Raw genomic sequence first — 25,731 nt, 5'->3', positions numbered from 1 at the left:
CAGTCTGATTCCTTCATGTCTGAGGTAAAGGCAACAGTATCATCAGCATAGTTCTAGTTCTGCCATGCAACCAAAAGCAATGGCAGTAGCTTTTATAGCTTTTGGGGCTCAGGGCCTCACTGACTAATTACTGACTGAAAGGAAGCCCAACTTCTAATACTGATATTTCAACCAACAACTTTATGTCTCCTGAGAGTGCCATTTGCCACTCAGCAAGGTGCTTTCATTCAAACTCCTTAACTACACTCTTTACTGTTCTTCCAGATGCTTTTAAGGAACTCAAGGGTTAGCATTTTATAAACTAACATTTTACAGAAGGTAGACATCATCCCTGAAAGCCTGCTATCTATTCTAAGCAAGTACCAGTTCTTGGATGGCTAAGAGTATTTAAAAAGAAAGAAGTATTATCCCAGGTCCAGAGCAGCATGAAAAGATCTCAGCACTTGCATCAGTTCTTTCCTTAGGAGAACGTGGTGGGCAGGTGAGATCGCTTCAGCAAGAAAAGCCCCTACTGCCAACCTGATGGCCTTAGTTCACTTCCTCTGACTTGTGTACACCCCCAACACATACACATACAGAGCAAATATAATATAGAACTACAGAACAAAGAAAATATAAAAAAGCATAGATAACCTATGTTGGGTACAGCAGTGTGGAGGAGAAACACCACCCTATTTGGCACTCTGATCCAGTCCTTGTCCCTGAGTCATCCACTGACCCATTCTTAGGTACTGTGCTTTTCTTCATCTCTGATGGTCTCTGTGGGATCATCTTGCTCTAGTCAGCCTGGTTTAATCCCAGGGGGAGCAAGGCCACATTTGTGTCTGTGAGTAGAGCTGGTGCTTTAGTTCTGACAGGCTCTGGGTGACCCTTGCTTTTTTTCATCACCCACATCTGGCTGCTCAAAGGGTGCCAAGCCAGGCAAATAGTATTCATTCCCAGAGTTGTGTGACTTTTCCTAGGGAGAAGAGAACAATTTATTTGCCCCCGATAGGACTCCAGTGGCAGACAAGAATAACAGCTCCACCCAAGTGTAGCTCGATGAGCCACTGAATTCTTTAGTACTGCTCACAAGGATCATAGGTGAGGGATTACCTATAGAAGCTTTGGTGACTCCGAGGCACCCAAATCACTGAAAGCCCCACCTCAGAGTGAGTGATGACTCAGGAAAGCTCCATCCCGTGAGTTTCCTACACAGCTTGTGTATGGCAGAGCCAGCAGGAACCTCCTTTTTGACTGTTACACTGTTTGTATAACCCTAGGGTGGGAGTGTATAGGTGGGGACGCTTATACATCTTGTGAGTTTCAGGAGCTTTCTGAGTCTTTAAGTTCATCTCAGGTCCCTGAGTCTTTGTGACCCTTTCTCTTTCCACCACAAGAGAATTTTAATGTGGGAAGTCACTTTGGCTTGTTTCTCCAACACTGGCGACTGCCAATGCTTTTGTTAGAAGTTCCATCAGTGAATGGTTTTGGTGGATGTTGATGGTCAGTAATCACTGAGGAAGAGTGTTTATTTTAGCATTTATTATATTTATGCCTTACACATTGCTCTGAGAGCCTTAATGGGATAGTGACAGAGTGACTTTGGTGGGAATATTCCCTTTTAATAGCATATTGTGCTTTATTAAGCAATTAAAAGAGCATAGTGATGATATTTGATTATTTAAAGCTGGATGGGATGTAGAAGCCATGGCTGCATTGCTTGATTTGAGAAAGATCTCTATTATCTGTGATCTCATTTTAATGGTCAAATCATGTGACTAAATTAAGAAATCCATGTATTTCTTATGCACAATACAAATGCCCAGGAGTGGGGATTCCACAGATATGGCAGAGCCGCCTTCAGTCAAGCTAGGGTTTGAATTACATCTGTGCTTTCTTTGTTGTAGCTTCAAGTCAGTGGTTTTCAGAGCATGAGTTCCTCTTTGTAAAAGTTTTACCTGGAACTCAGTAAATGAAATAGGTAAAATCGGTAGAGCTCAGAAGAGCCTGAGAATTTACTAAGGTAGTAGAATGTGTTTAGGCATGCTTAAAGTCCTCGGGTCAGTCTTCAGCATGAAACAAACATAAATAAAACAAAATGAGAGAAGGGGACCCTGAGAAAAGTGATAGCTCTTATCTACCAGTTTTGGAAGCCCTGAGAACACCAGTTCATAGGCAGTATTAGAGGCGGAGTAAGGTAAATTTTAACTAGCCTATTGTGTGTTTCAGATCATATGTGAAACCTGGCTATTATTTAGTAGACCCATCTCAGTTGTGATACTGAATTATATCCCAACATTCATCTCTTTCTTCCCATGGAGAGTTTACCTGTGATATATTTGCTTATGTAACAACTGGTTTTAGAATTTTTGCATAGGTAGTATCTTTTGGTGTCAGCACAAAAGATAAAACAGCTATTATTACTAGAATTCATGGGAGTAGGATTTGTTGTTGTTTTTGTTCTTGTTGTGTTTTGTCTTGTTTGTTTTTTTTTTTTTTTTTGGTTTTCACACAAATTTGAATTTGGCAGTTGCTTAAAATATGGAATGCTCATATTTTGATAACAGGAAAATAGTTTTTTTTTTTTTTTTTTTTTTTTTTTAGAGGAATGGACCATATAAAGAGGAAATGGCATCTGTTTTGCATTTAGTTGGCAATACATGGAAAATGACATTTTGCTTGCTAAGGGGCAATGGGTTGTTGTTTGAATCCTCTATCAGATTGCTTTAATTGGGCCCTGGGATAACTTGCAAAGTTTATGCACTAATTGTTTCATCAGCTACTCTTGATTTGGGTATGTTTGTTGACTCATATTCTTCTTGCCTACAGTGATTTAATTCAAGAACTAACGTGGCATGCATCCCATGGAGCTACAGTTGCTAATCAATAGCAAACACAGCTTGCTTTTTTTTTTTTTTTTTGGTTGTTGTTGTTTTGTTTTGTTCTTAAACTCTGGGTTATCTTTGAAATTCTCAGTGACCCAATTTTCCCCTCTCCAGACAGGAATGGAATCAGGAACCCCGAGGCCACTGCACACATGTCTAAGAGATTGAACCTGCCATTCTGCCTCATCTTTGCTCATAGCTTAATGTGGTAGGAAGGAAAACTGGGTTGATCTGGTGAAATCAAGTAGTTGTCCACCAGATAGAGAGAGTCACAGACTGTCATTTAGGTGGGCTCTGCTGGCCTCTTGAAATGCAGAGATTTTGGAGAATCTTGATTTGACTGTAAGGGACAGCCTTAGTCAGAGTTATGGTAAGAACTATCTTGTATTTATTTAGCACTTAGCAAAATGCTCCCTGGTGACCCTATGAAAAGACAGGCTTTGTCTTAAGTCACTGTTCTATTGCTGTGGGGAGACACTGTGACCATGGCGACTTTTCTAAGAGAAGGAAGGCATTTAATTAAGGGCTTCTGTACAGTTTCAGAGGGTCCATTATTTTCAGTGGCAGGAAGCATGGCAGGTAGAGTGCTGGAGAAGTAGGTGAGAGTTACATTTGATCTGCAGGGCCTGGTGTACACTTTTAAAACCTCAAAGCTCACCTCCAGTGACACACTTCCAACAAGGCTACACCTCCTTTTCAAAGAGTACCACTCCCCATGACCAGGCATTCAAATCTATGAGCCTATGGAGACCATTCTTATTCAAACTACCATCGGCTCATAAGTGGAAAGGAAGTCCTGTGAGCCTTTCTTACTTTATTTTCCCTACATATCCATCCTTAGCTATAGTTACTTTCTTTGTCACACATATGTCTTCCTAGCCTTACCCCCTAGTGAGGATTGGTTTATCATCCCACTCCTTCTTCACACTTTGGCTCTTTGTCCTCAGCATGGGAAATAAATGTAGACAAGGAAAGAGGAGGGTGGGAGTGAACAGTGTATGACTCCATCCGGTCTTACTTTGCCAATAAGGAGTCACCCTAGTTCCCTCTGGACTGTATGCTGCTTGTCTCTATCCTGCTGCCTCTCTGCTTCCGGTCCCCAGCCCCTCCTGTGAATGTAGCATATGAGCTCCTCCAACTCCTTTCCATTATAGCATGCATCTTAATTTACTTGAATTCTCATGCTATCTGTTTTGTTGCTGGCCATTCATCTTGTATGAGTGAGAGATGTGGGGCAGGGTTAGAAAAGCATGGTGCATTGTGGGGAGAGCCGCCTCAGAGGTCTGAGTAAAAAGTTAGAGGACAGTTGCTACTCTCACGTTTTTATCATTGCTCCATATCAATGAAAAGGATTGTATTTGTACTCTATTTAAATCCAGGTTGGAGAAATACAAGGCACTGGGGACTGCAGATATGGTTTGGTGGTAGAGCAACTGGCCAGCACTTCGGAAAGAACCTTCCCTTCCCATTACAGTCAGTCCTTAATCCTAGCCACAGGAAAACAGAAGTGAGAAGATGGAGCAGTGCTCACATGCTAAGAAACTGAACCAAGGAATCCATGCATGGTTTCTAAGAAATGTTCTTTTATTTACATCTTAAATTTAAGCTGGGTAAGAGAGGCCAGTCCTCTCAAGGCCTGGGTCCTCCATCTTTAACCACCACCAAACAAGCTCAAGGCATTCTACATGAGGCCAGTGTGTTGGTGTTAATTAGTAACTTGTAGCTGCTGCAATATATAGAAAGGATAGTAAGCTTCCAACAGCTTCTTAGGAATCGAGCCACATTCCGGACTGTCCTCCTGGTTGCCACTCCTGTGTATATAATGAAGTTGGGAAAGCAAGAGGACACTTTAGTTTTTTTAGTCTTTGAAAATAGATTCCCCTCTCATGCCACACATCCCAACCACAGTTTGCCCTTCCTGTGCTCCTCCTAGCTCCCCCCAGTTCTTCTCTCCTTTAGATCCATTCTCCATCTGTCTCCCATCAGAGAAGAGCAGGCCTCCAAGAGACAGCAACCAAACAAGTCAAAACAAAATACAGTAATAAAAGGCAGAGGCCCTCACACTGAAGTTGGACAAGGCAGTCCAGCAGGAGGAAGAGGGTACCAGGGACAGACAAAAGAGTCAGAGACACTCCCTCTCCCATAATTAGGTGTCCCACAAAAATACAAAGCTAACAGCCACAACATACATGTAGAAGAACTGGTGCAGACAGACCTGTGCAAACTCCTTGCTTGCCACTTAAGTCTCTGTGAGCACCTATGCACCCTGCTTAGTTAGTTCAGTGGGCTGTGTTTCTGATGAAAGATGGTTAGCTTAACCTCTTGGACTTGTAATTTCTAGTAACTGCTGCTGAGTATAAATGGAATTCTCTGTACCTGAATTTTTATCTCCAGCCACTGGTGAATTAGTTAACCCACCCTGTGCTTCTGATGGGTCGTACACATGGACCCGCCCAAGAGCTATCTAGATTTGCAAATGAAACACACACAGACACACACAGACACACACAGACACACACACACACACACACACACACACACCAGTTAATTTTGATAGGATTTGGCTAGCTCAAAGGCTGGGCACTTCTAATTTCCCCATGGCTAGCAAACATTTCCTTCAGGTTTACTGGAGTTAACATTTAAAATCTGTATTTCATCTCTGCTATGTCAGGCCCAACTGAATTCTTATGTGGTTGGTCTGTCTTACACCCCTCTCATGGGGATTCATTCTTCCTATCTCTCTCTCTCCCAAGCCCAGGAATCCTAAAGGTCCTGACTCTGTCCTGCCCAGCCTTTGGCTGCTGGCATCTTTATTTACTAATTGGAGCCAACTGGGAGGGCAGGAGCCCTCAGTATCTTAGTGCAGACACTGCTATAAGCCGTTTTGGGGACTAAAATTAACGTCATAACACAAGCAAGTAGCATTGGACCAAACCCACTAAAGTTTTAGAGTATTGAAGATCTTTCCTTTTTTTTTTTTTTAAGAAGAAGAAAAAAATCACTATCCCAAAAGCCAGAGAGCTACACCTTTATTTAACTTACACCTTACCTCTGTGATAATAGTGGATCCAGTTGGCATTTTTTTTTCTATATGTGTGTGTGTGTGTGTGTGTGTGTGTGTGTGTGTGTGTGTGTGTGTGTGTGTATGAGTATAGTCTTCATGCACACCGGAAGAGGGCACAGATCCCGTTACAGATGGTTGTATGCTACCATGTGGTTGCTGGGATTTGAACTCTGGACCTCTGAATGAGCAGTCTGCTTTTAGCCACTGAGCCATCTCCCCAGCTCGGCATTTCTTATAATACCTACAATCTTATCTTATTGACATATACCTGTTTTAAAGCCTTACCAGGTGTTTAAATGACCTTGAACATAAATTCAGACAATTAAAATTTTTACAGCTTCAAGTATATAATTTATTCACTTAAAAAACTTGTATATGGGAGGAAGAGAGGAGGGGGAGGGGAAAGGGGGGCAGGATCAGGTATAAGAGGATATGGGGATGATATACAAAGGGTCAGGAAATTGAACAGATGTGTGTAGCAATGGGGGATGGAGAACTGGAGGTAACCACCAGAAAGTCCCAGATGCCAGGAAAGCAAGAGGCTCCCAGAACTCAACAGGGATGACATTAGCTGAAATGCCCAACAAAGGGGAGAGAGAACCTGTAGTGACCATATCCAGAGGTTAGGCAAGGCCCCCATTGGGGGATGGGGCCACCCACCCTTCTCAAGACTTTAACCCAGATTTGCTCCTGTCTAAATGAAATACAGGGACAAAAAGTGGAACAGAGACTGAAGGAAAGGACAACCATTGACTGCCTCACCCGGGGATTCATCTGCAGCCACCAAACCTAGTCACTATTGCTGATGTCAAGAAGTGCTTGCTGACAGGAGCCTGATATAGATGTCTCCTGAAAGGCTCTGCCAGAGCCTTACTGATACAGATTAAGATGGTTGCAGCTGACCCTCAGACTGAGCACAGGGACCCCAATGAAGGAGTTAGAGAAAGAACTTAAGGAGCTGAAGGGGTTAGCAACCCCATAGAAAGAATAATAATATCATCCAACCAAACTTCCCAGACTCTCAGGGACTAAACCACCAACCAAAGAATACTAATGGAGTGACCCATGGCTCCAGCTGCATTTGTAGCAGAGGATGGCATTGTCTGGTATCAATAGGAAGATAATTCTTGGTCCTGTGAAAGCTCAATACCCCAGTGTAGGGGAATGCCAGGGTGGTGGGGTAGGAGTAGGTAGATGGGAGGGGGAGCATCCTCACAGAAGCCGGGAGATGGAGGATAGGAGAGGGGGGAACCAGGAAAAGGGATAACATTTGAAATGTATACTTAAAATATCCAATAAAAACAAATAAACAAAAAACAAACTAAGAGTGAAATTTTAACACTATTAAATAATGAAAATAAAACAAATCAAAAGGAAATGAAGAAAAATATATGAAAATTATAATTTTCTATTTGATTTTTGATGTTTCTTTAAGCTGTATTATATTCAGATAAAGTAAAAATAGAAATAATCCAAATTTTGTATGGAAAAAAGTATAAATTATTTTTCAAGAATGACAGCTATGTTTACCCAGGGGTGTCTGTTCAATAAGGTTGGTTAATAAAATAGTGACTAATGAATAGCTCAGAATGATCAGAATGAAGAAAATTATTACTTTTTTCAATTTTTCCTGATGTTTTATTATAAATGAACTTCTTTAATCATGAGATGACTTTTCAAAGTGTTTTATGGTCTCTTATAGACATTTTATTTTACTCTGAGTTAAAAAAAAAAAAAGAAGAAAAAGATAAAGGCTGTGTTGCCCAATCTAATCTCTGTCTTATTCAGCTTATATTTAAGATATAAATAAACGAACATGTCTTAGAAAAGAGTGCATGAGTTTTTTGGTTCGACTTCTGAGCGTGTGAGCTCCATCTTCTCACTTCCGCTTTCCTGTGGCTGGGATTAAGGACTGATTGAAAGGAAGGGGAGGTTCTTCTGATGTAGTCAGCTTTATGGGAGTTCTGCTCTTTTAGGATTAAGCCACATTGGCCTCACTTTTTGCAAATGGTAGAAACTTTTCCCAAGCTACTGTTCTGATTTCCCATAAGAAAGTGGCCTGTAGTGATTGTTACTACTGGATTTATACACTCATTGTCCTTAGATGTTCTCTAACTTGGGTTATTTATCAAGAACTAATTGTTAACTTGAATGTGCCTTTAAGATAGGCTTATACTTGTAGTTCATTCTCCTTTGGGAGGACGGCTAGGTCTCTTGAATTGTGTTAGTTTGTTAAGTGTTCATTGATAAATGTTATAACCCAACCCCAGAGCTTTACTGTAATTTTTGAGCTGTGCTTTTCAGTTCAAATCATTAGGTAGAATCCCAGCAGCTGGCCACTCACCTCTACCCACAGTACTCTCACACAGTGAGGAGGGAAGGAGGCCAGGAGTCTAGTGCAGCGTCTGGGCATAGCGGTGTCCTGCTGACCCGAAGCCATCTCAGCTGGGCTCCTGTGTCAGGGAGTGGCGCGTTTTCTTTATTTGGCGATGGCAGGGTTTGGAAATCTGCTTCCAGACATCAGACATGGATGTGAGCTATTGTGGTTTTTACTGTAATGTCCTTTTTTTTTCTTTTTTAGACTTAGACAACTTTATAAAAATTAGGCAAACAAAATTTAAAATCATGGCTTCTTATCATGTGTGTTAGTATTCACCAGTATAGACATGTAGATAGAGAAAAGGTAGGCAATTAATAAATTAAGAAACAACTTGAATAGTAAGAATTAATAAACTACCACAAAGAATTCTTTCTCAACCAAAGGGTAGTTTGAGATTCGTATTCTTTTACCTATCAACTCTTTGTTTTAAATTCAGATATGTGGAAATAATAAAATTCTTTTAAAAAATCATGTTAACTATTTTTACAACTACCCAATCAATTTGTATTATTAGAATAGAAATACATGTTAGATAACTACTTATTAATTATTAATTAAATTATCTCTTCCATATTTTGAGCAAATACAAGTCACTTCTCTGCTTACTTAGACTTTTAGCAAGTGCCCTTTTGGAGCAAGATAATAATGTTGATTTAGAACCAAAGTCATTCATATCAAACCGTGAGACCATGGGTACGAGTGAAAGAAGCGGTTCTGGTCTCCGAGGGACTCGTCTTTTCTGTCTTTCATTTTTACCTTTTATCTTTATTTCAATGACTGTGGCGTTCACCGTAACATTTCAAATTAAAGTCAGGACCTTTCATTTGGTATGAAACACTGTAGGTAGCAAGGTCTGTGTTTTAAATAAGGACATTTAAAGATACACCTCTGGAGGGTCTGGGATGGTGACTGGTGAAGTGTCAGCATAAAACCGAGAGACCCACTGTGTTCTTTAACTGCTTCTTCTCGTGTCACATGGAATACTCTGTATCTCTGCCTCTGGCTTCTCTTCTGTAAAATGGGCTCGAGAATTTAATTGACTGCCTTCACTCCTTGCAAGAACATTGAGGACAGATACCTCGAAGTCTTGGAGGACAAAATGCTACCTTGTGTATTTTTTGATACTAACTTGCCTTGTAAGTATGTGCTTTGTGTTATGTACAGTGACACAGTGACGTGAACGTTTGTATGAGAGTAAATGTTCTCTGCATGCTTCAATGTTAAACTGCGTTTCTGTTGTTAATGTCTGTATTTTCTGAACTTGGTTCTGTTCTATCTCACTAGTGCAGTGGGGAGTGTTCATCTGAAATCTCTGTATCTTACAGTGTTCTGCTTGGGAGGTGGAGTATAGATGTTTTCTGACAGAAATGTGCAGAGTCGTACAGTTTGGTTAGGAGCCTGCTCCAGGTCTGTAGTACACAGAGGACTGTCTTCGGCTTAGGAGTAGACAGAGGGGCCTCTGTTTCTCCATTTCAGGATTTCCCCAGGTTCTTCTGACCTGCATGCAGAACCATGACTAGGAAGCTGGGGGGCAACTTCCTGTTTCCCACAGTGAAGGAAGAGCCAGTCAGGATTTGAAAGGCTTGGATTCTCATCTGTATGTTCCCTATCCTGGTCCTCACTTTTCCTGCCCTGCACTGTTTCCCATTGCAATGTAGTGAACAAAATTGCTAGATAGTCAAGAAGGCTGTTGTTGCATTTGAAGCTAGAGCCTGTATAATTCTGAGACGATGGTTAAAAATATATTTGTGTGAAGTATACTATTATTATTCTTGTGAAAACTTCTATACTCTGATTTTTTTTTTTTTTTTTTTGTATTTGCATGTGGGCATAATTCTCAGAGTCTAAAAGCATTATTTTGTAACCCCCTCACCATCATTTAATGTGTGACCCAGAGTCCTCTGCCCTTAAAAGAATTCCTAAATAATTATTTGTTAACTGTTCTTTGATCAAATGTATAATTATAAAATATAAGGAAACACAATAATTTTCCAACCTGGTTAATATTGTGAAGTTTAGTAATTTTCAGTACTATGGTAAAGGTTTTACTCCAGTTTCTAAAACTATTTTGTTTGCATGACAATTTGTTATCATTCTTTTCCAGAGAATACGGTCAACTGTGGATGAAAAAGAACAAAAACAACTTCTCATGGATTTGGATGTAGTAATGCGGAGTAGTGATTGCCCATACATTGTTCAGTTCTATGGTGCACTCTTCAGAGAGGTACGGGGAACCAACCGTCTGGGTTCTAGCTGATAAATGCATATCTAGTTTGAATGAATTCAAGGACGGCAGGATCAGTCCTGCTCTTCTTTACAGTGCCACACATTAACAATGAAGTTGCCTTTGTGATAGTGCAGAGAGAGCTACCCTCTTTACCTGTAGTTTGTTCTTTCTGCTTCGGATTGTTTTGGAATTCTACTGCAGTTTACACTCAAAGCTTCTTATATTAGAGGATGACTAACATCTCTCTGTATATGTGTAAATATTTCTGTGTCTTTGTGGTTGCTACTTCTGACTGCCATTGGTTTTTTTCCTTCATGCTTTCTCATAGTGTCACTACTTCAATGCAGATTTTTTTAAATTACGTTTATTTTTTTAGGTTAGTACTGAAATGTGTGTTAAGGTGACAGCTTTAGTTTTTACAAAATAAAATTTTAACTAAAATAGACGTTTGTCACTTTCTCCCTTCCCTTTCCTGCTAGCTCCTTTATGCATATACTTCATTACAGTTTGTTCTTTTTTGCCCCACCCCACCTTTCCTTCCTCCTCCTTGCTAATCACCTTCATTTTCTAATGGTCCCTTTTTTGCTTTCCTGTCAGTGTTTTGTTACACTGCCCTGTTCACTTCACCGCTTCCTTCACACTTCTTCCTCTCCTCTGTTCCTTTTCTACTTCTAGTGTGTGTGTGTGTGTGTGTGTGTGTGTGTGTGTGTGTCTGTCTGTCTGTCTGTCTGTCTGTCTTTCTATCTTCTACATGAAGCAAAAAATATGCAGTATTTGTCTTTGTGACTCATTTTGCTTCATATGATTATCCAGTTTCATCCACTTTCCTGCATAGTCTGTAATTTCATTCATTACAAAAGAATTTCATTTGTATTTGTGCTGTATTTTTAAAAGTCTGTTCATCTGTTAGATGTCAAAGCTGGTTCTGTACTTTGTGAATAGTGCAACAGAGATGTGAATGTGCTAGCAGCTCTGATAGGCTGATTTAGATCTTCCAACGAATACCTGAGAGTGGGTATGGCTGGAGCATACGGTAGATCTCCTGTTTGTATGTTTGGGTCTCCATACTGCTGCCGACAGTTTATAAGGGTACTCTCTTTCAGCATCGCCATCACCATTTGTTTTCTTGATGACGGCCACTTTGACAAGGTGAGATACAACTTCAGAGCAGTTTGAATTTGTATTTCCTTGATGGCTACACATTTTGAAAACCCTTTTCAAATGTTTTCTGGCCATTTATATTTCTTCCTTTTAGAACTCTCTATTCATTAGCTTATTTGTTGATTGGCTGGTTGGTTTTTATTTTGTGGTTAGAGTTTAGTTTTTTTGAAATTATTTATAGATTTTAAGTTAGTAATCCCTTGTCAGTTTTATCACCAATAAAAACTTTCCCCCATTTTAGAGGTGGTCTCTTTGCTCTTTGCTTTGGCATGTAGAACCTTTTTAATTTCATGTAATCCCATTTTTCAATTCTTAGAATTGCTTACACACTACTTACATGTGTTCTTGCCTGCAGCTCTTTTCCTTTAGCAGTGCTTGGCTTGTTTTCCTTTAGCAGCTACAGGTCTTAGATTAAGGTTCCTGCTCTATTCTGTTTTGTATTGTTTGTGTGTTTGTTGTTGTTGTTCAGGGTGGAAGATGTAGAAGAAGAAAAGCTTTCTTCTTTACATTGAATATCCAGTTTTGCACTATTTGTTGTAGAGGCTTTTTTTGTTAATTGTTAATGATTCTTTGTGACTCATTTTGCTTCATATGATTATCCAGTTTCATCCACTTTCCTGTATAGTCTGTAATTTCATTCTTTATGAAAGAACTCCATTTGTATTTGTACTGTATTTTTAAAAATCTGTTCATCTGTTAGATGTCATTTTTAACACATTTGTGTAAGACTTGATGGCTGTGGGTTTCTGGATTATTTTTCTCATTGTGAGGCTGTGGTATAGTTTTGGCTCAGGTATTAGGATGCCTCTAGCATTGTTCTGCTTAGTATTCATCTGCTAGTTAGGTTTTTGTTTGTGTGTTTTGCTTTTCTTACTAGTTTTATGTGAAATTCCACTGAAATTTTTAGATGGAGACTGGCTCAGTTAGGGTTACTATTGCAGTGATACAACACCATGACCAAAAGCAACTTGGGAAGGAATGGGTTTATTTCACTCACAGTTTCATATAACAGTTAGTCACCAAAAGCAGTGAGGGCAGGAACTGAAGCAGGGCAGGAACTTGAAGGCAGGAGCTAGTGGAAGTAGACCATGGGGATGAGGGTGGGAGGGCTTGCTTTCTTATGAAGTTGCTGAGCCTGCGCTTTTATAGCACCCAGGACCACTAGCATGGTGTAGCTCCACCCATCCTGGTCTGGGCCTCCCCCCATAAATCATTTAGTAAGAAAATGTTCTATAGGCTTGTTAATTTAATGGAGGCAATTTCTCACTTGAGACTCCTCTCTGATGACTCTAGCATATGTCAGGGTGACATATAGCTAGCTGGAACAGGGATTGTGCTGAGCCTGTGTTTTACTTTGGGTCATGTACATCTAATTTCCACAGTTTTAATTATGCCAGTCCATGTGCTTGAGAGGTCTTTCTACCTTCTAGTATATTCTTCAGTTTCTTCCAGGCTTTAACATTTATCCTTTTGATTAGGGTTATTTACTTTTAGAAACTGTGATGAATAAGGTATTGTTTTTGTTTTGTTTCACCCATTTTTTTCTGGGCAAGTTTATTACTAATATATGGTATATTTGTAGTAGAATACAAAATATAGTTTATGTCTTAGTTACTTTTCCATTGCTGTAAAAAGACACCATGGCCAAGACAACTTATAGAAGAAAGAGTTTTGGGCACCTTATAGTTAGAGTTCATGACCATTGTGGTGGGGAACATGATAACATGCAGGTAGGTATAAGTATGGTGCCAGAGAGGCGAGAGCTTATGTCCTTATCAGTATGCAGCAGGTAGAGAGAGCTAATTGGGAATGGCACAGGCTTTTCCAACCTCAAAGCCCACCCCCCAGTGACACATCTCCTCCAATAAGGTCATACCTCCTAATCCTTCCCAAATAATTCCACCACCTGGGGACCAAGTAGTCAAATATATGAGCATAGAGATCACTCTCATTTGAACAATAGAAGCTACTTTACTGTGTTTATTACATCTAGGGTTTTTTTTTTTTTTTTTTTGGCAGAGTCTGTAGTGTCTTTAACAAATAGGATCATGACAGCCAGATGTGATGGTGTATACCTTTAATCCCAGGATTTGAGAGGCAGAGGCAGAATGCTTTTGTGAGTTTGGGGCCAGGCTGACCTACAAATTCAGTGCTAGGACAGCAAGGGCTACAGAGAGAAACTCCTGGGGGGATCCTGTCATCTATAAAAAAGGATTGCTTTGCTTCTTTTAATTTTTTTTTTTCTTTTCACTCAGTGTCCTAGCTAAGACGTTCAGCATTACATCAAAGGAGAGTGGGCAACCTTCTTTCTTTTCTTTAGAGGAATTGTGACCTACCAGTTTCTCTTAATTCACAATAATTTTGAATATGAGTTTGTCTTATATTCTCTATGTTGTACTCAGCTATGTTGCTTCTGAGCTTAGTTTCTTTTGGGTTTTCATCCTGAAGGAATGTTGCACTTGTCAAAACGTTTACATCTATTGAGATGATCATGTAATTCTCTCCTTGAGTCTTAATTATATGCTATATTTTAGTATATGAGGTGGCTTGAATGATACATGTTCCTCGTAAGTGCGGGCATTTGATACTTGGTCTCTAGTTCCAGTCGGCAACACTGTTCAGAGAGTTTTAGGAGATAGGGCCTTTCTAAGGCAGTGTGTCTTTTGGGACAGGCTTTGAAAGTATATAGTCATATTCTGCTTACAGTTAATTTTCTGCTTCATGCTTGTGCTTAAAGATGTAAGCTCTGGGTTTCCTGCTTCTGCTCTCATTTACCATCATGCTGAGGTCTGTCTCTCTGGGACTGTAATTCAAATAAACTCTTACTTTTGTGAGTTGCCTTGGTTATGGGGTTTTATAACAGCAACAGAAAAGTAACCAGTATGTATTAATATATGTGTGAAGCAATCCTTACATTACTGGACTAAGACCAGCTTGGTATTTATGGGTTTTTGAATTCAGTTTGCAAGTATTTCATTGAAAATATTCTGTGTATATATGGGTTTGGTGCTGTTGGAATGGCATCTTTATAGAATGAGTTTGCTGTTATCTTCACTTCTATTTCATGGGATGGTCTGAGGATGCTGGTGTTGGTTCCTCTGTAGAGGCCTGATTGAATTCAGCAGTCAGGCTTCGCATCCTGGGCTTCTTGAACTTTTTGGGAGATTTTATTACCACTTTAATTTTATTGCTCCTGTGGATCTGCTTAGTTGCTTTTATCTTCTTGATTTAATTTTAGTAAGCCATATATGCCTATAAATTTATCCTTTCTAGATTTTTTTTAAAGAATATGTTTCAAAGCATTCCCTAGTAATTCTCTATCACTGGCATATGTCCTAGAGATACCTTTTCAGTTATTTTTGTCTGTGGTGTCATCTCAATTTGTTTGGGTTGTTATATTCTTTAGCAACATTTTTGGTTGATTGTTGTGTAAATTTGGCTTTTTTTCTTGTTTGATCCATTCCTGTATTATGCCCTACCACTTTAATTTTGGTTGAGAATGATGTCTGTATAAATATTTTATTTTGTAAATGGTTGTTGGTGTTGTGTAAGTATGTAGGTTGTTGAATTTATTTATCTAGATTATAATTCAGGAACCTTACCTTGTTATTTCAATAATTTTCTTCATCTTTAACCTTTGTGTCTCAGTAAATGTTTGTTTAAGAATTTCTTGTTTTGAGTTTCAGCCACCTTTAGTTTGAACATGGTAGGTGTTATTTTCACCTTTATTCCAGGCAGCTCAGATGATTTTCCTCCCATTTCTCCATCTTCCTTTTTCTTTCTTCAGGTGCTCATGGCTGTTGTCCATCTTGAGTTGTGGACAAAAGGAAATGTCAGAGAGATAAGAACTTCATGTTAGTTTTTCATGCCTTAGAAGCAGCGAGGCCTTCCCCTCTGGAGCTCCTTACTGTTTTTCCTTCTCATCTGCAGTTCCCAGTTCCTTCTTCCCTCTTGTCAGCCTGTCCCCAACCCCATCCACGTATTATATTTAGCTTTTAACACACACAAGGTACTTGCTGTTTTATATTGTGATCTCATGTGACCTTTATTACAGTCCATCAAGGGTGGTGGGACAGTCACATTTCATAGACAAGTAGGGAGGAAGCTTGGGCTTCCATAAACAGAAAGCGTCTGGCCTCCCAGGATCTCAGCATGAGGGCTCTTTCTATCCTTGAGATTACTTACTGGTGGGTCTGGGTGATTTATAGTTCTCTCTGAGGCATCTTCAGATTAAAATAAAACTGAGTATGTGTTTTGGTGAAAAGTTTTGATTTTTCTGTGTGAGCTATTCTCTGAGAACACTGAAGAAAGGAAATGTAAAGGTACTTTATCATGCATTATTCCCTAACCATCTAATGACATAAATGCTCTAGTCTGTCACTCACCTTGACATTCTTCGCTGTGCGTTAACTTCACTCTTGTAAGTTAAATCCGTATGTGCTATGAGGGCTAAACTAGTGACAGCATAAACGTTGTTGAAGATGACTTGTCATCGATGGTAATGTTTCTGCTTTTGTCACTGCTTTATGCCCTGTTCAGATGGATGCGGCTTCTAGTTCCTAACCTCCTGAGCCCTTCACTTCCTCACACCTTTCCTGCTTACCTCTGTTACCACAGTGTCAAGAAATGGAATTTAAGCTACTCTTTTCAATGCTGTACACCATTCTGAGTTTAGAGTTTTCCAGCTTTTGTTTTTTTTCTTTCTGTGCTTATGGAATATTAAAGATATTTTCCTAGAAATAGGGTGAGTCTATCAAATGTCAATATGGCTACAGTAGGCACCCCTTACCGTATCCACGAGACCTCTAATATTGCTAATCTATGTTTATACTTTCACATATTCCTGTGAAAAAATCAACAGAATATTAGCATGTTCTGACAATCATAATTTTACCGATCATAAGGTGTAACCATGATAATACCTCAGGGATACTTGAAGTGCAGCACTGCAGTACTATGGCAGCTAATTTAATAACTGACAGTGGTTACTATAGAAACATAGCTACATGGGGCACCTATACCACCTGCTACAGAAAGCATGTTACATAGGATGAAATGATGACTTACACTGTGGTGGATGGGGTAGGTCATCACAGGGTGTCCTCACCTATGCACATGCCACTAGAACGTTATTTGTGTGTTATCAGATCACAGTGACTGCAAGAAAGCAGGAACTTCTGTCTGTGTCTTCATGATAAGATTGCTTCCATACACTGGTTTCATTGTATTGATTTATTGGAGACAAACATAAAAATTATATATTATCAGACAGGTAAGTGTGTTTCCGTTCATATGGAAGGATATCCTGGGACTCAGAAGCCCTAGAACCACACAGCTCTGAGGTAGGACAGTGTCCCAAAGGAAGGGCATCTTGAGACATGGGAGCTCAGGAACAACACAGCTCTGAGGATGCCTACTCAGCAAAGGTGTTGCAGCTTTCAGGGGAGGGTGTCTCCAGCTGAACTGATGAGGAGTTTAGGAGCCTCAGCCTTACCACTTTGCTTCTTCTCTTCTTTGCTTTTTCTCAGCTTCTTACAAGAGAGTCACTCCAGGCCACAAATCTCATAAAGATTTACTAAAGTGAAGAATCTAGGAGGAGAAAGAGGAAGAGGGACAAATCCAGGGATGGTTGCCCTTTGCTCCTGGTAGTGGGCAGCAGGGAATTGGACAAAGGGCCGTGCTTATATAGGATTTCTGAGGGGCAGAGCTTTTCAGGGTAGAGATTTCTAGATTGGAGATTGGTGAGACCTCTTCAAGTCCTGAGTTTTGGGAGCTCAGGGATTGATGGTTCTCTTTTCACCCCCTTTTCCCCTGCATCAGGCTCATAGGTTAGGGTGGAAGTCCTTCTCAGCTTCAGCCAACATTTGCTGTGGGGATCTCTTTGGGGATGCTCGGGGAGGCTGGAGAGGGGGTGCTGCCACTGTGGGAAGTTCCTGTAGGACATTTCATGCTGTGGTGTTTTACCAAGGCTGTAGGCTGAGGCAGGAAAAAAGGTGTCTCCACCAAGGACAGCTGCTTATGGCTGGAGTAAGCTGAGGCAGGAAAGGTGTGTCCACCATGGACAGCTCCTGTGACAGCTGTAGGCTATGTGTTGTGGTTCTGCCTTTTTTTTTTTTTTTTTTTTTGATAGGAGCTGCCATTTTTGACAGCGTTGGGGCAGGGATGGAGGGGCATCTTATGGCAGCTGTAGGCTGAGGCAGGAAGGAGGGACCAGCTGCCAGACTACAGTAAGCACTGCAGGGAAAAGATAAGGTAAAGGAGCTCAGTAAAGTGACTCATCTTGCCCAGGACGCTTCTGATCTGAAGATGACATTTGCTATTTGTTTTAAGCTTTCAAGTAATGAGCAGTTTTATTAATTTCTTAAGATAAGCTCCTTTGTCAATGAAAAAGGATGCTCTTCCATTATTTTCTAATATTATGTTTGATTATGGCAGAATTTGAACGTTTTATTAAAGCACATAAGTTTTCTGTGTAAACAAAGAATAGGACTGAAGAGATGGCTCAGGCATTAAAAGCACTGAGTGCTCTTGTAGAAAGGATCCAGGTTCCATTTTCCAGGGGATTTGATACCCTCTTCTGGTTTCTGAGGGTACTGCATCTCTCTCACACAGAGACATCCTTTTAAAAAAATGAATAAAAATGAAAAAAAGAAAAAAAAAAAAAAAAAACAGATAAAATAGGATTTGACCACATAGTTATACTTAAATCCAGATAGCATATCCTTTCCAGGTCCTTAATGACGAATAAAAAAATATCACAAGTTAGAGGTTCAGCAGAGGGTTTACAAAGATTCTCTGCAAAAGCAGAGGAAGATGTTTTCCTTCTGTTTCTGATCTAAGTAAAGGAAGATGCCCGTGTTTAATATCAGGACTTTAGTGGTGATGAGTATCTGTTCTCTTACAGGGCGACTGTTGGATCTGTATGGAGCTCATGTCTACCTCGTTCGATAAGTTTTACAAATATGTATATAGTGTGTTAGATGACGTTATCCCGGAAGAGATCTTAGGCAAAATCACCTTAGCAGTAAGTATTTGGCTTTCACATTGCTGATGTATAACTCTGTTACTGGTTGCTGGTGTTCGTGAATGCACATGGCTTTGGATTTTTGTTTCCTTTCTGAGAAAATCATTTGTAGTAGGATAAGCGATAAAGTCAATTCTGTGCCATCATTAACATGATAGATCTGAGGAACATTTTCAGAACAAGGAAGGTCTGTGAAGGTTTTGTTCTTACTCAAGTCGCAAAGAACTATAATAGACTGTTTTAAGTAAAACTAGGAATGCTGTTTTATATTTGTTTCCTCCTGTTGCTTTAACTGTTTTTGTATAGTTTATATCCCTAATCAGAGTGGCAGAAGTCTTTTTTTGAAGCTTTTTGACAAAGTGTGTTTTGCTGTGGTTTAAGAACAAGGATTATTCAGTCTAAATCACTTAAAATGTTGACTTGTAATTTCAGTAGCAGCATTATGATTTGGTCAATTTGTATTTGCCAAAGTTCCAAAAGGGGACGAGTTCTCCTCTAAATATGTGTTTGAATTCACAGTCACTTAACTTCTCTGCTCTCATCTTTCAGTTGAAAAGTGTGTACAACTTTTTTTTTTATTAAAGAAAAGGTAATTTAGAGCTTTTGAGCCAGAGATGTTTGTGTAGTTAGTTGGTGTGAGCACTAAATCATATATGGTTGCATATGACATAGGATTTCTGTGAACCAGCCCTCCCCCCATATTGTGGGGTTTTTTTTGTCAGTTGCCAACTTGGTGATTTCTAAAGTTAACAAGCCTGATTTTAAAATATATACAATACCTGAACTCCTTCAGTTGTAAGAAATGTGTATATAGTAGACATTTAAAATTTTGATTAAATTGTAGTAGTAAGTTATCTTAAAGTTGATAATTTGCTAAAAAAATTCTCTGCCAAATTAATGGTTACATTTAAATCTTTTATGAGGTAGCTAACTTTTGCGATATATATTTTTTTCATATAATGCTATAGAGGGAAACTGAGTTGAACTAGAGACTTATTCATGGTTCAGATGAAAATGTAAACCTTGCAGTAATAGTTTAGCCACCCCTCCAGTATACCGAGCCACTGTTGTCTTGGAACTTGCCACTGTTTACAGTATTAGGATAGAGTAGTACTTTAGTGGACTAATACTGTACTACTTTACAATAATTGAGTAATGACAGTAGTTAATGGTGAGTGGATATTATTTGTGTTGAGCCAAGATTTTATCATATAATCTTCCTAGTAACTTTGTGGTAAGTAATATCTGATTGTTACAGATGGTAAAGCCAAAGGCACTGAAATATTAATTTGCTTTTGTATTTACATGGTCTTAAGTTATTGATGGTTAAAACCCCACAACCTGTTCTTATAACCTCACTTACCTACAGCATACAAATACAAAATTACTTTATCATGTATGAGTGTCGTGTATATACTTAGTATATATATTTAGTATATACTATATACTTAGTATATATATGTGTGTGTGTATATATATACACATACTTACATACACGTGGCACATTTGTGTTTTGGTGATCATCTTATATATTAAGCACAACATTTAAAATTACTTCCTGTAAAGTTTCTTGCTAACTAATAGACCAGTGAACACACAAGAGTTATTGAGAGAATTCAAGGTGGTGCTTTCTATATTCCTCATATAATTCCTCTGATGACACCATAGATGACTTTATTTTTTCTTTTAAACAGCAGCTTTGTTGGCCTATTGTTAGGTCTCTGTTTCCTCCCTTTCTGAAGAAGTCTATGATTTCTAATCATGGGTAGTGTGATCCAGGACAGGACAAATTGCTACTGTCTGAGCAGATATGTCAGCTCTGCAGAACTTACTTCAGGGGTTTAGTGAATGACTGTAAGGAGCTGAGAACTTATAAAAGTTATCACCAACACAGATAGTAGAACCAGCTTTTATGATTGTACAGGTTTGAGGTACAATAACAATACAACTTTTTACTGAATTAATCTGTATGTCATATTTCTGTTTTCTTAGCTGTCAGAGAGGACCATATAGAAGGCAACTTGTCAGGTGTAAAATTAAATACCATCATAATTCAAAATACAGAAGGACAGTGTTTGAAATGTTAACTGGAGAAAGCATGCAGAGGGCTATGGAGAACATTGTGATAGATTGTTGGGCTGTTTTATTAAATAAACAAGAATCTTTATGTCATCTCTTCTTTTTCTCCCTAGACTGTGAAAGCACTAAACCACTTAAAAGAAAACTTGAAAATTATTCACAGAGGTGGGTATGATCGCTTTCTGTGGAATAGGAATGTAGCTTGACTTCTGGCTACTTTGTGGATTATTTTTCTTCTACCCATCTCCACCCCTCTTCTTCTACCCTCTCAACCTCCTAACACTAGGCGGGAGAGAAAAAAGAATAAAGGGGAAAGGGGACTGTATTGTGCTTAGACTACTTCCTGCTGATTAGGGACATCGAGTTCCTTGGGGCATCTAATATCTTCTTTCTGTCTCTGCACACAACTACTTGACAAACTGCTACAAACTGCAACCTGCATTATCCAGCCACCAGCTAGCCAACCACCAGCAGCTTCTGTCAGGGCTCTTGGATTTATATACCCTCTGAAGAGTCCCCAAGAGTCACACAGCTACAGATAACACAAAACCACACCACTGCTAGAGCGCAAGACAAATCATAGGCAGCTACTGTGGATAATCTGAAGCAACCCCATATCCCTCATCTGGGATCAAAATAAAAACATTCTTAATATTTCTGTGTTTAAAAAACAAAACAAAACAAACTCCCATTAGATAGGAGTCAACTTTTTCTTCTTTAATTGGTTAAAACATTTTAAAATGAAAACTACTGTAACACTATAAATTTACATGAAATAGTTTGTTTATGGCCAACAAAATAAACCCAACTAACTAAATAAACCTAACTAAGTAACTAACTAACTAACCTAACTAAATACACATACACACACACACAAATCCAAGTGTTATATATCTTGAAGCTTCAAATTTCCCTCCCCTGGGATTCTATAAATTTCCAACTAGTTTAGTAAGTATATTAGACATAAAAGTACATTTTGCTACAAATAATTGATCTTAGTTAGAAATAGTTACTATTAGTAACAAAGCATCTTTGTACAGTTAATAGGTGCCAATAAAATTAATTAAAGGCAAACATAAATGACTAAAAATGAATTACTCATAGCTCAGTATCATTGATGACTGCCTACAGTCACAGCATCACAGTGGCCCTGTGGACATTCAGAGAGGAATCTGAGGACATGGCACCTTAAGCCATTCTATGTCACATTTACTAGAATTGTCCCCTACTCTATTACTGCCAAGGAAGGAGCATGAGCCTTGGAGATACGGATAAAGGCCTTCACAAGATGTAGATATCACTAGAAAGGATAGAGGGATTAGGAACTTCTGGGTCTATATAGATATTTTTCTGTGTCTCAATTATTGTTTTCCATGATGCTGACAATGAAATAGATGGAAAGATCATGATAGAGATAGAGAATTGGAAAGCATAGGAGGAAAATTTGATAGTCAGCTCATTGGCACATTGGTAGTGATTATTAAGAGGAGGAGCTTTGGCCGTATGCTGAGCACAGCCATTCTTGAAGTTACAGAAATGAGGCCAAGGTCAATGTGGTTGGGAGAAACTAGAGAGAGCATTTTAGGTCACAAGACTCAGGATGAGCATTGGCTCAGCAGTTAAAAGTGTGTGCTGTTCTCCAGAAGACCCAGGTTCAGGTCCCAGCACCCACAGGTGGCTCACAAACTCCAGCTCCAAGAGATCTGGTGTACCTAGTGAAATTAAGATTGTAGGTTCATAACTAGTATACCTTGTATTTAGTTGTATAATTGTTGACTTCTTTTGAAAATAGGCTTAGGGTATTATTGGATAAAGTTCAGTCCTCATCCCAACTGCTGAATACCGTGATTTTATTGTGTTTTATATGTGTGAAGATGTTAAGTGAGCTCTTTTGGCTTGTTAAGTTGTAATAGTGAAAGGAATTTGACAGTTATATTATAGTTCTAGTCTCTTTAGTTTTATAGACAGGGTCTTAATCTGTAGGCAAGGCTGGCCTCAAACTCTCAGCAACCCTCCTTGCACAGTGTCACAAGTACTGGGATTATAGGTGTGAGCCACTGTGCTGGCCTTAGTTGCTGACATATGTGTAAAACATGAATAATGATTGCATGTGCTAAATGCATGTTTATTTCTTGTATATATGAATTTAAGAATTCAAAACTTTTAGTATTTTTTGACAGCAGTACTTTAGAGTCACGTGATTGATGAGTTGCATACTGAATGGCATGTATCTCTTGCAGACATCAAACCTTCCAATATTCTTCTGGACAGAAGTGGAAATATAAAGCTCTGTGATTTCGGCATCAGTGGACAACTTGTGGACTCTATTGCCAAGACCAGAGATGCTGGGTGTAGGCCGTATATGGCAGTAAGTGCACAGCCACGCCTCTTGCTTGCCAGTCATTGCATAAGAGCCTGTGCCTTTGGTGCTGAGTGTAAGGGATCTGCCTTCAGCCGTGCAGCTTCACTGTGCTAGAACATGTTTCTCTCTATGAGCATTTCCCAGCTCAGGTTTTAACTTCTGGAATCCTGCTAAGTTATTTCATTGCCCTCCTGTATACATGTTAATTCTCTTGTTTGTTTTTTAGCACGTATGGTCTTTCCTGATTTTATTTAACTTAGCTTATCAACCATCTGGTAAATTGTCAGTGGCTTTGTCTTTCTTATATCTCTTCTACTTTCTTGGCCAAGATAGATAGTATCTGTAAGTCCCAGGCTGCTGAAGGATGCTGTTACAAGTTACAGAAGAGGAGGTTGGTACAGGAAGACAGTTACTGGAGTAATGCACTGTGTCTTACAAAAGCTGATGGTATGCACCAGTTGAGACTCCTCACTTCAGGAATGGATGAAACAACAACAAATGCAAAGCCAGAGGCCTTAGGCATTTAGCAGGAAAACAGACGGACATGTTCTTTCAGAGCTGCCCTGTGAGCCTTATCCTAGTGTTTGCATGGCCTGGCTCGCAGCCCAGGTTTTCAATTGCACTTGATTAGTGTTTGATGTCTGAACTTTAATTTTGCCAGGGATTCCGGTTTCTTCCTTTATTATTCATGGTTTTTTAGAGATCAGCATGCTCCTATAAATGATGACAAGGTTGACCATTGTTTGGGCCTTTTCTGTCAGTCTGTATGCTGTGTAAATCAGCATCATTCTCTTCATCATTGTTGGGGTCATATATGTCATTGTGCATGTGTGGAAGTAAAAGAACACCTTTGTGGAGTCCATTACTCCTGCCACCTTTCTATGGATTCCGAGAGTTGAGCTTAGATTGCCAGATTTGCTCAGTGTCCTTATTCACTGAGCTGTCTTGCCTCCATGAACCTTTTTGAAAATTATCTAAGAGTTGAACAAACATTTCCCCCCTGTGTTTCCTTTTTGATTGCTTCTGTAAGTGTTATAAAAATTTTAAATCAGAACAATCACAGACTAGAAGTACAAGATTTTCTAACATACTCTGGATGGATGGGCCTCATGCATCTTCAGATTTCATATTTATTTAAGAATATATTTTATTTCCTACATCTCTTGGAAGTTAGTTTGCCATCAGATCTGCTTCATGTAGGAGCATGTGAAACACAGTGCTGCCTATTCTTACCATGTGTTCTCTTCTTGTGTGTACTTGGACTTTGTGTGTAGAAAGCATTGCATGTGAAGTGTTTCAGTATTGACAGTATTTAGAATTGTCCGTGTGTATGTATGTATGTGTGTGTTTGTGTGTGTGTGTGTGTGTGTGTGTGTGTAGGAAAAAATTTGGTGAATGTTGTCTCATATGACAGATGCAATTCAGAAAGCCCTATTTTCATTGTAGTAATTAGGAATAAATAGCATAACAGATTCAAAGGCAAGAAATAAAAGCCAATCTGTTAGTTGCCGTAATTGACACATTCAGTGACCATACATCCCAGAGAATAACTGTTTACATTACCTGTGTTGAGATGGTTTAATGCTAAGGTTAGCTGGATGTTTTCCCTGTGACGATATGATTTTATTGTTGTTCATGTGGTAACAGAATACCTGAAGCTGAATACTTACAAGGATTTAGCTTGTAGTTTTAGGAACTGAAAGTTGACAGTTGAGTGGCTCTCATCTCTTTGCTTCAGATGAGAGCCTTCTGGCTTTATCACAGTTTGGTAAAGAAATGGGAAGGGAATTGTCTGCATGCAGAAAGGGTTGAAGGGCTCTGCTTTCTAACTATGCACTTTCAATCATCAATCCTTTCTGAGTCCTCCCACAACCAGCTAACCTCTTCAGTGAGCCCACCTTTTAGTGGCCCATTGTCTAAATGATTGGATTGTCATAATACTGACACCTTGCAAACCAAGCCTCTAGCACTTAGGAACAAAACATATCCATACACTGGCACTGTGTGATGTTCCTTATGGATTACTTTTGATTCTTGAAAATCTGAAAAATGTAGCTGTGACCCAGCTATAGCAAATTGCTTTGAACTTAACTAACTTTAAAAGAAAGAAGCAGGCTCTTTATTCTTGCATAGAGATATGGTTCCACATCTACAAAAAGAGAAGTGGTGTTGGGACTCACTGTTCTTCCTGACTTTATCCTACTTTGGGACATGTAGGCCAATGATAACCTTTGCAGCTCTAATGCTGATGAAATCAAATAAAATAACCCTGTCATTGGTGTACAGAGGCCAACCTATTAGTAGATGGACAGGAGTACAGAATTAATTTTGAAAGCCTTGAGGGGCTTGAGACTTCCTGGTATATTGTAGCATGTCAGAAATGCCCTTTGTTTGTGTTTTGAAACAGTCTTAGGAAGTCCAGGCTAGCTCCAAGTTTGGGCTCTTCCTGCATCAGCTTCCACTTTACAATACTGGAATCACCAGAAATGCCCCTGTAGTAGGCTTATACAACTTCTCCTCAGTCTACAGAAGCTGGGATTACCCTTTAATTGTTGAACATAAAAAAA

At 39.3% G+C, this 25,731-nt stretch overlaps 1 protein-coding gene across 2 annotated transcripts in view; it reads left to right on the top strand.

Moving 5' to 3' along the window:
* The window catches only part of MAP2K4 (mitogen-activated protein kinase kinase 4), a 98,759-nt gene that overhangs the window by 60,726 nt on the left and 12,302 nt on the right, over positions 1-25,731 (top strand). For both annotated transcript variants that reach the window (XM_080922221.1, XM_080922220.1), the window contains 4 exons: positions 10,416-10,535; positions 18,604-18,723; positions 20,916-20,967; positions 23,043-23,170. In XM_080922221.1, the coding sequence (XP_080778347.1) occupies positions 10,416-10,535; positions 18,604-18,723; positions 20,916-20,967; positions 23,043-23,170 (420 nt within the window). The remainder of the gene's footprint in view (positions 1-10,415; positions 10,536-18,603; positions 18,724-20,915; positions 20,968-23,042; positions 23,171-25,731) is intronic.

Source organism: Micromys minutus, assembly GCF_963924665.1.
Source record: "Micromys minutus genome assembly, chromosome: 10".
Taxonomy (NCBI): Eukaryota; Metazoa; Chordata; class Mammalia; order Rodentia; family Muridae; genus Micromys; species Micromys minutus.
The sequence above is the reverse complement of the archived record's forward strand: the minus strand, read 5'-3'. Positions and strand labels throughout refer to the sequence as shown.